At 43.1% G+C, this 10,379-nt stretch overlaps 1 protein-coding gene across 1 annotated transcript in view; it reads left to right on the top strand.

Moving 5' to 3' along the window:
* Positions 1 to 9,640, top strand: part of MRPL1 (mitochondrial ribosomal protein L1) — a 48,174-nt gene extending 38,534 nt beyond the window's left edge. Inside the window, exon 9 of the mRNA XM_030190548.1 lies at positions 9,006 to 9,640. Within this exon, the coding sequence (XP_030046408.1) occupies positions 9,006 to 9,121 (116 nt within the window). The 3' untranslated portion in view covers positions 9,122 to 9,640. The remainder of the gene's footprint in view (positions 1 to 9,005) is intronic.
* Positions 9,641 to 10,379: the final 739 nt, after the last annotated feature.

The following is a 10,379-nucleotide window of genomic DNA, read 5'->3' on the forward strand; positions in this document are numbered from 1 at the left end:
CCAATTAGTCTAGGTAAAATATTGGACAATCAGTTTGGCCAGGATCTTGAGATCTACGTTTATTAATGAGATGGGTCTATAAGAATTCGCCTGGTTCTCCGGTCTGCCCGGTTTGTGTATTAGTATTATGTATGCCATATTGAAGTGTTGCAGGAATTTGCCCTCCCTTGTAGTTTGCTCATAAAACTCGTAAATACAGGGGTAAAAGGATACTGGTAACGTCTTATAAAACTCCCCTGAGTATCCATTGGGACCAGGTGCCGAACCCACAGGTAAGGTTTTAATTGCCACTTGTATTTCTTTAAGCGTTAGGGGGAGGTCCAGTTCTCCCTGTTCCTGCTCTGTCAATGATGGCTGCTTTACTTGTGTTAAAAACTGATTAATCACTTCTGAGCCTGAGATTTGAGATGGCTTATATAGAGAACTAAAAAAATTCTGAAGTATCTCAGCCATCTTCTCACTCTTGTTGTGGAGTTTCCCTCTAGGATCTCTAAGAGAGACAATTGGCTTCTGTGCCCCCGCCTTCACCAGCCTCGTCAAGAACGCCCCTGTTCTGTCCCCATACCGTTGAAACTTTTATATTTTTGGTATGCTAATGAGCGGCAAGCCAGATGGTGTAATAAGAAGTTAAGGACCACCTGGACTGTGTGGAGCTGCTCCCTTGTGGTCATGGAGGGGTGCTGAATATACTGCGATTTGGCTCTTTTAAGGTCTTTTTCTAGCTTTAGTATTGCAGATGCAAGTTTTTTTTTTATAGGCAGAGACATAGGCTATAATCTCACCTCGCAACACGGCCTTAGCCGTTGCCCAAAACAGGCCTGGTTGGTCCCTATGTTGGTCGTTGTTTTTAGCGTAATCTTCCCACTTCTGCGCCAGATACAATTGAAATTCTTTGTCTGAGTAAAGATAGGCAGGGAACCTCCACCTTCTCGCCTGTTGAAAAAAGCTGGGAGTCTCCAAGTCTATCCACACAATTGAGTGGTCCGAGACCTCCTCCGGAACAATCTCCACATTCAGGACCCAAGGGAAAGTTGTGCGGGAAACTAGGATATAGTCAAGTCGAGAAAGGGTCCCATGCATGCGTGATACATGAGTGTAATCTTGTTCCACCGGATGAAGGCTACGCCATGCATCTACCAAATTGAGAGTCTGCATAAAGTGTGGGAGTGCATGAGATCTCCCCCCCCCCCCCCCTTGTGCAGAGCCTGGGTTGGAACAGTCTTGTTGTGGATGCGACACTAGGTTAAAGTCTCCCATGACCACAAGTGGAGCCGATTGATAGGGCACACACAATCGGGTTAATTTAGCAAGAAATTTGGGATCATAAGAGTTTGGCCCATATAAACCCAGAATCATAAGCTCTCATGCGCCCACAGTCGTATCAAAATGTAGCGGCCTCCCGGGTCCACTTCAACCACTTTGCCGCTAACCCTTTTCGAATTAATATGGCCACCCCTCCCTTACAGTCACCTGAGGAACACGAGTGAACTACTACTACTACTTAACATTTCTAAAGCACTACTAGGGTTACGCAGCGCTGTACAATTTAACATAGAGGGACAGTCCCTGCTCAAAGAGCTTACAATCTAAAAGACAAGTGAACAGTCAGTCTGATAGGGGCAGTCAAATTGGGGCAGTCTGGATTTCCTGAACGGTAAGAGTTGGGTGCCGAACGCAGCATTGAAGAGATGGGCTTTAAGCAAAGACTTGAAGATGGGCAGGGAGGGGGCTTAGCGTAAGGGCTCAGGAAGGTTGTTCCAAGCATAGGGTGAGGCGAGGCAGAATGAGCGGAGCCTGGAGTTGGCGGTGGTGGAGAAGGGTACTGAGAGGAGGGATTTGTCCTGTGAACAGAGGTTTCGGGCGGGAACGTAAGGGGAGATGAGGGTAGAGAGGTAGTGAGGGGCAGCAGACTGAGTGCATTTGTAGGTAAGAAGGAGAAGCTTGAATTGAATGCGGTATCTGATTGGAAGCCAGTGAAGTGACCTGAGGAGAGGGGTGATATGTGTATATCGGTTCTGGCGGAATATAAGACGTGCAGCAGAGTTCTGAACAGATTGAAGGGGGGATAGATGGCTAAGTGGGAGGCCGGTGAGGAGTAAGTTGCAGTAGTCAAGGCGAGAGGTAATGAGAGCGTGGACGAGAGTTCGGGTGGTGTGTTCAGAGAGGAAAGGGCGAATTTTGCTGATGTTAAAGAGGAAGAAGTGATAGGTCTTGGCTATCTGCTGGATATGCGCAGAGAAGGAGAGGGAGGAGTCAAAGATGACTCCGAGGTTGCGGGCAGATGAGACCTGGAGGATTGAGGGTGTTATCAACTGAGATAGAGAGTGGAGGAAGAGGAGAAGTGGGTTTTGGTGGAAAGACGATGAGCTCGGTCTTGGACATGTTCAGTTTCCAGTGGCGGTTGGACATCTAGGCAGCAATGTCGGATAAGCAGGCTGATACCTTTGCCTGGGTCTCCGCGGTGATGTCTGGTGTGGGGAGATACAGCTGCATGTCATCAGCATAGAGATGATACTGGAAACCATGAGATGAGATCAGGGAGCCCAGGGAAGAGGTGTAGATTGAGAAGAGAAGGGGTCCAAGGACAGATCCCTGGGAAACACCAATAGATAGCGGGATGGGGGTGGAGGAAGATCCGTGAGAGTGAACTCTGAAGGTGCGGTGGGAGAGATAGGAGGAGAACCAGGAGAGGACAGAGCCCTGGAACCCAAATGAGGACAGTGTGGCAAGAAGTAAATCATGATTGACAGTGTCAAAAGCGGCAGATAGAACGAGGAGGATGAGGATGGAGTAGTGGCCTCTGGATTTGGCAAGGAACAGGTCATTACAGACTTTAGAGAGTGCTGTTTCTGTCTAGTGTAGAGGGCGAAAACCGGATTGAAGTGGATCGAGGATGGCATGAGAGGAGAGAAAATCAAGGCAGCGGCTGTGAACGGCACGCTCAAGTATTTTGGAGAGGAAGGGTAGGAGGGAGATGGGGCGGTAGTTGGAGGGACAGGTAGGGTCAAGTGATGGTTTTTTGAGGAGAGGTGTGACTACGGCGTGCTTGAAGGTGTCAGGGACAGTTGCAGTGGAGAGAGAGAGGTTGAGGATATGACAGATGGAGGGTGTGACAGTATGAGAGATGATGTTAAGTAAATTGGTGGGGATGGGATCAGAAGAGCAGGTGGTGCATTTCGAGGAGGAAAGAAGGCGAGCGGTTTCCTCCTCGGTGATGTCAGGAAAGGAGGAGAAAGAGGCCTGGGTTGGTTGGTTGAGGGAGAGGGTTGAAGGGTGAAGAGGAGGAGATGGCTTGGTAGTGAACTCAAGGTTGATCTTTTGCACCTCTCCCACCCACTGACGCCTTAACTTTACATGTTCCTCCGCTGAGAACCAGGTTTCCTGCAAGCAGCCTATGTCCGTTCTATGAATATTTAGGGCTGCTAGAATTTTCGCTCATTTGATCGGGGTGGAGATACCTCCTACATTTCATGTAGTGAATCGTAGTGACTTAACTTTTATGTTTGTGTAGGTTATCGTGCGCAGATAGTGGGGGGTCAATGCCGGTCCGCAGAACCTCCTCTACTGTTTCCCTGTTCCATGTTTGTGTAAGGCAACACCACGTGTGCGTTGTAGGAAAGCCTAGCCAACTTTATGTGAAGTGCAAAATTCTTGTTCCTCAACCTATCTGCCCCCCCCTTCCCCCACCCACTCCCCTTCCCTGTCCTACTCCCTTAACCAAAATGTAACTACACTCTAACCAACTTTATCTGCTATTGAGATCAATGATGGTGGCCTCCCCTCCCCCCTCTGCCTAACGCCTGAAAACAATGCAATCCCAATAGGGAAACTGCAATTTAGCATACAGTGCCAACATATATACTCACTCCTCCATATAATAAAGTCACTTATCACCTCAACTTTTACTTTAGCTGTTGTTGTCTTTGATCCTCACGGTGGGGGAGCCTTTGTTAAGTCCGCTGGAACCTCATGTGGATCTCTGTAGGTCTGCCACTTCTCCTGATAGAATATTTTCAAAGTTGCAGGGTAAACTAAGGCAAATCTGTGTTTGGAGTGCGCCAAAGCTTTACACACAGGCCCAAATGCCTGACGTCGTTCTTGCAGCGATGCGGAGAAGTCCTGAAATATTTTAATTGGTGTCCCTTCAAAAGTTAATGAATCCCTCTTCTGCCGCATCCCTCTCAAAATTTCCACTTTGTGGATGCAATTATGCACTTTAACCATAATTATTCTTGGTCGCTGTTTTGGGTCTGTCTTGCATCCCACCCGATGAGCTCTCTCAAGGCACAGTGGCTCTATGCTATCCGATAGTGCGAACTCCGATTTTAGCCATTTTTCTAGTACCTCGGATAGATGCTGTTCTGGGGTGGATGCCGGGAATCCAACAATCCGTAAATTGTCCCGCCTTGACCGGTTTTCCAATTCATCCACTAATTGAGACTGTTTCTGCACCAGCTCAGTTAGCTCCTTCATCCACGCTGCCATCCCCGCCTCCTCATCTTCCACCGTCGACATCCGTTGTTCTAGCTCACCGGTTCGCTTTGTGGTGTCTGCCAGGAGTGATTCGAGGGAGGTAAGCTGGCTAGAGAGCTGTTGTAGTTGGGGGCTCCATTGCGGACTTCACTGCTGTTGTTAACTGCATAAGCTGCGTTTCAGTGAATTCCATGACATTTTTCTCTGGTGCGGGGCTCGCGGCCATTTTGTTGTCGAGGGGTCGGGACTTCTCGATCTCCTTCTTTCCACTTTTTGGAGGCATACTCGATTCTTTACGGGTGACAAACTGGTCCATAAAGTACCCGCTGTCTCTCCCCACCCGTGAAATGGTGATTGGGCACCGTGGCAATCTGTGCTGGGCGCGAGTGGGAGGGCAAGGCCTTAGAGAAGAGCTATCTCGCGTCCGCTCCCCTCAGCTCATCACGTGATCGCGCCTATCCTGTATGCTTTATGACAAAGATCACTGTGTCCTCTGGTCTAACTCATAAGAATAGCCATACTGGGTCAGACCAGTTATTCATCTAGCCCAGTATTCTGCTTCCAATGGTGGTCAATTCAGGTCACAAGTGCTTGACAGAATCCCAAATATTAGCAAGATTCATACTACTGATCTCAGGGACAAGCAGTGGCTTTCCCCATGTCTGTCTCAATAGTAGACTATGGGCTTTTCCTCCAGGAACTTGTCCAGATTTTTTTTTTAAATCCAAATACACTAACCGCTGATTCCACATCCTCTGGCAACGAGTTCCCGAGCTTAAATATTCGTTGAGTGAAAAAATATTTCCTCCTGTTCATTTTATGTTTCAACAATTTTTATTGATGATGTTACAAACAACTTTTATTCAGCAGTCAACAAATTCAGCTTACATCCGCATATCTCATGACTAACAGAACAAAGCTTACAATGAAGAGTTTGAGCTACTTATTTACAACCCAAACTTTTACTGACTTCTGCTCAGTCTGTGTTGATGCACCAGTCCTCAATTTTACTCGGAACTTCTTCCATTTATTTTTGGCTGGAGAAAGGAAATTTTATCTCCCCTGAATAACTCTCCTCATGCACTGAGATTGGAGCTGGATCCTTATTTACATCTATCCTTCCTCTGGGACATTAAAGAAAAATAATGTGGAACACCCCACTCAGTGAACAGCTTAATCAAGTGTTTTAAAAAAAAAAAAGTGGAGGAAAAAAGCTTCGGAGTCTCCACCCAGCAAGTCCAACTAAGCAGACTGTAAGGCTTGAGCTCGGCATGCCATCATATAGCTTCAAAAAAACTCCACTCCTACGTATGTATTCAATTTCAAATCTCCAAATGTACTCTGTGAATTGCTGTCTACTTTGTGTGTCCACTATAACTTAGGTCAATGTACTGTATGCTACTAGCGGAATTCTTATATCAACCAGTAGTCTGTAGAATGCAAGTAATAAGTCTATCGAGAAGGTGTCACCCCAAAACCACTTAGCTCGGTATTATCGCTCTAGTGTTTCTCTCCAGACGGCACTCTCCACTTCGTAACCCGACAGGGAGCCCCCGTTTCACTGGTGCTGCGTCAGGGGTTTCCAAAATTTTCCACGCAAAATTACATCCATACTTGTTCCACTCCGTTTCCTGCTCAAAGCTCCTAGCATCCTGTTTGCTTTTATGTCCACCACCGCACACATGGATTCCACGCTGCTATTTGTTTCATGTGGAGTGTTTTCAATTTCTTTAACATATTGGGCAGTCCCCTCTCCAATTTGATCCTCTCATTGTAGTACAATTTGTAACCTGTTAACACAGTGTCCCATTGATTGTCCTCTTTTCACCAAGTCTCTGAGATGCCTATTATACCTATCTCATCGTTTAGTGCTATATGCTGTAACTCTTCCATCTTATTTTTTCAGGCTTCTAGCATTTGTATACAGACACTTCAGATTGTGTTTTTTCCTTAGATCTACAAGCTGCTTAGAAGTTGAAGGGGGTAATGTGCATCCTTTATCCTGCTGTCTCATTAAGCACAACTGGCTTACTTCTCGACTGGGATTCCCTAAATGTCCTTGGAGAATATTCCACACCGAGCCATGCACTTCTGGGTGGCTGTAAGCTCCCCTCCCCCCATTCTAGTTTAAAAGCAGCTCTATCTCCTTTTTAAAAGTTAACAACACAGTAATCACTGCTAAACAGTGCAAGTTGGTTAGACTCAGTCCACCATGGCCAACTTAAACTTTATAGAAACGTGTGAAATGTTTGTTTCTTAAGTTGACTGACTGCAATGAAATGTGATACTACATACAACTTTGAAGAGATCTGGGGGCCCTTTGCCACTTGGACCACTAGAGCCCACAATGTTATTAGCAATGCATAGGTCAGACCAGTGCATTTTTTCTAGCAAACAAAAGGTGTCGGTACTCATAAGTACATAAGTAATGCCACACTGGGAAAAGACCAAGGGTCCATCGAGCCCAGTATCCTGTCCATGACAGCGGCCAATCCAGGCCAAGGGCACCTGGCGAGCTTCCCAAACGTACATACATTCTATACATGTTATACTCAAATGCCAGGCTGCCCCTCAGGGGTGGGATGATCACTGAGGTACCCACCCCACAATAGCCAGGTCCCCTGCAACCAGTCACGGAATCTATGACAAGGCAGAATTGGTGTCTGGGGCCTGAGTTCTTTCATTAAAACTTGAGGGACCATGGGTCAATTTTAGCAGACAATGGAAAAGGTGCCAGTACTCGGTATCCCCTCAAAAAAAGCCCTGGGTCAGACCTTCCAATATCAAGGTTAGTTTTGTCACAGCTGTGTGTGTGTGTGTGTAGGGTCATTCTGTTGCAATGTTTATATGAATACTGTTGTTACTGTGGGATTTATACTGAAAACATTTTGTATTAAAATGACCAGGTAGCACAGCAGTAGTTGAGTAAGAGTACAAGGCAGCTCTTTCTTCATAGGAGATTAAAGGTACACCCCTATAAAAAATATTTCCCAGAATACCTTTTGGGTGGCGCTGCCATGAAACACAGTGTGGACACAAAGGGTGCTTGCAAACCGGAAAAGTTTGGGAACCACTGTCCTATATTGATGGAGGATATTTTGCCAAGCACATATACATAGAACAGTTGTATCCAGCTTGCGTCTTTGCAATGCAACTTTGCCCAGAAATACTGAATGTCCAGAACTGTACAGAAATAAATGCTAATAGTTACAGGCCATGCAGGACATTAGACCTGTGTTCATGAGATGAAAAACTGTAAAGAATTCCCATGTTTGATTGATTGATTTATGTATTCTTGTATCCCACTGTTATCCAAAAACAGGTTTCAGTTCAAAGTGGTTTATAATTTACATTCTGGTTGAGAGTTACAGTGATGGTGTATAGTTTGCATTCTGATTGAAACTTACTCTGATGGTTTACAAATTAGGAAGTAGAAAGGACCTCAATAGCTTGTTTAGTCAGTTGTATAATTTTTTTGTATAAGTAGGTTTTCAGTTCTTTTCTGAACTAAAGATACTTGGATATGTTTCTTGTGATCTTTGGTATTGAGTTCCACCATTTGGAACCCAGGTATCCAAATCCAGCCATGTATATAGATTTGTAAGTTATGCTTTTGCAGTTGGGTAGGTGCAGAAGTAGGTAGCCTCTGGTTTCTGGGCTTGTGTTTCTTGGATATAGTTCGATCATATCTAGCATATATTCTGGAGACATACCAAATAATATTTTGTAAATCATGGTACTAGCTTTGAAGTATATTAATCTTGCCTTGATTGGCAGCCAGTGTAGTGTTTCGAGCAGTGGGGTAACTCTTTTTATTTCGACTTTTTGAATATTAGCCTTGCTGCTGTGTTTTGGATAGTTTCCAGCGATTCCAGTGTATTTTCCTTGCAACCCACTGCATTGCAGTAGTCTAGTTGTGATAATATTGTCGATTGCACTGTTATCCGGAATGATTGTCTAGGGAAGTAGTCTCTGATTCTTCTCAGTTTCCATAGCGTTCTGAAGCATTTTGTTGTTACTGCTGATATTTGACTGTCTAGTGATAGATGTTTGTCAATAATAATTCCCAGTATTTTTAGCTGCATTTTGATTTGGTATGTTTGATGGTTGATTAAGTTTTGGTGAGGTGTGAGTTTGTGTGTGCTTGATAAAACCAAGGGTTTGTCACTATTCAGTTTGAGTTTGAATGTTGCTGCCCAGTTTTCCATAAGGTCCAGACCTGTTTTAATGTTTGTCCAGGTCAGCATGATGGAATCATTTATTCATTTTTGAATTTGTAAGTTAAGTTTAACATTTCTGATGAGAGCTAATTGTAACTTTAAAAAGAGAGATTTGAATTGAATTTTACAAAATCAGATTCATACACTGTAGAATTTGTTTTCCACTTGGCATTCTACAGCAAGTAACCTATCCCTCCACCATTAATTATCGCTTTTCTTCTGAATACTCACAGTAATGTATGTAAATGCAGTCACCAAAGTCAAACCATAATCTGATTATATATAATTAACAAATGTATTTTTTTCTTCCAGGCCCTTTTATTAATCGCAGCCTTATCTGGAGTCTAACGAGTGAAGCCTTGAATTTCAAGTTTGAGCATTTTCTTCCCCAGCCAGAAGAAGAAATAAAGCCAGAAGATTCCAATTAATGTACAAATGTTAAAGGACAGTGGACTAAAAGTTTTATTATCAATTTTTTATTACAGGAGCTATTGATATTGTATGGCACTTCTCAGATACATTTTTATGTTGAAATCTCATCTGCTTTGTAAATTAGCATAGTTATTCAATGCTTTTCTGCAACAGAGTACATTTGATGAAGTTGTGTTTTCTTAAGAGACCATTTTTATTGGCTTCAAAAAATAATTTATAAAAAGTTGAATAATCACGTCATTAAAAATTCATTGAGACCAGAAGCTGCTGTTATATAATCTCTTCAATCCCCCCAAAATATACCCATTGGCAGGAGAAAATATTAAACACTAACATAAAACTCATTCCTACCTAAAGTGTAAGATGGGATCCTCAGACAAAGGAGCTCAAGAAGAATCACCAGACAGCACAGCTAATGCTCCTGATTGTCAGTCATAGGACCATCTTCAAAGCTTGTGCAAGGTCCATGCCACTGCCAAATTTATAGTGATCAATAAAATACACATAACTTTTAAGGTGTCCAAAGGCTTGTTTTGGGTTTTTTTGCACTGTTGACATCACTGCTGTGATTTTAAAAGCAATTTCTATGTAAAATTTTTCAATTCAATTATAGACTCTTAGCGATAGAATTGCTTTATGTTTACTTTCTTTTATTGATTTTCAATACAAAGGTAAAACAAGAGCTCACAACCTTGAGACAAGCAAAATTTTACAATACAAGGTAAAACAGGAGCTCACAATCATGAAACAGGAAACATTTTCAAAATTAGGATAAAGAAGGGAGGAAAAAAAAAGGAGGGTATGCAACAGAGCATGAAACATGCATAAGCCATAAGATACACCAAGTTTAGCAATCATCACTTTACATTGTTAAAATAAGATACAAGTGGAAGCCATTTTTCCCCATGCAAGGCAAAACAAAATGATTTCTTAGCAAGGTATGTTTCACATTTATAAGTTTGAAACAAATTCCACCATTCTTGGTAAGTGACTTGATATAAGGACTTCCAATGCGAAAAGATTACTTTCAAAGCTAAAGACATCATGGTGTTAACAAGGATACATTAATTGGATTTTAGCATGCTTTTAAAGCATTGATCTTTTAAGTATTACAAATTTAAAAGTTATTGGGCTAGGAAAGTGGAAAATGTCTACCAGTAATGACCAAATTTCTTTCCAATAATTTTGAATACACACACAGTTAAATATAAGGTGCTTAATATGCCTATTTGAGATTGGCAGGACCAACATAAG

This window comes from Microcaecilia unicolor, chromosome 2, assembly GCF_901765095.1.
Source record: "Microcaecilia unicolor chromosome 2, aMicUni1.1, whole genome shotgun sequence".
Classification (NCBI taxonomy): Eukaryota; Metazoa; Chordata; class Amphibia; order Gymnophiona; family Siphonopidae; genus Microcaecilia; species Microcaecilia unicolor.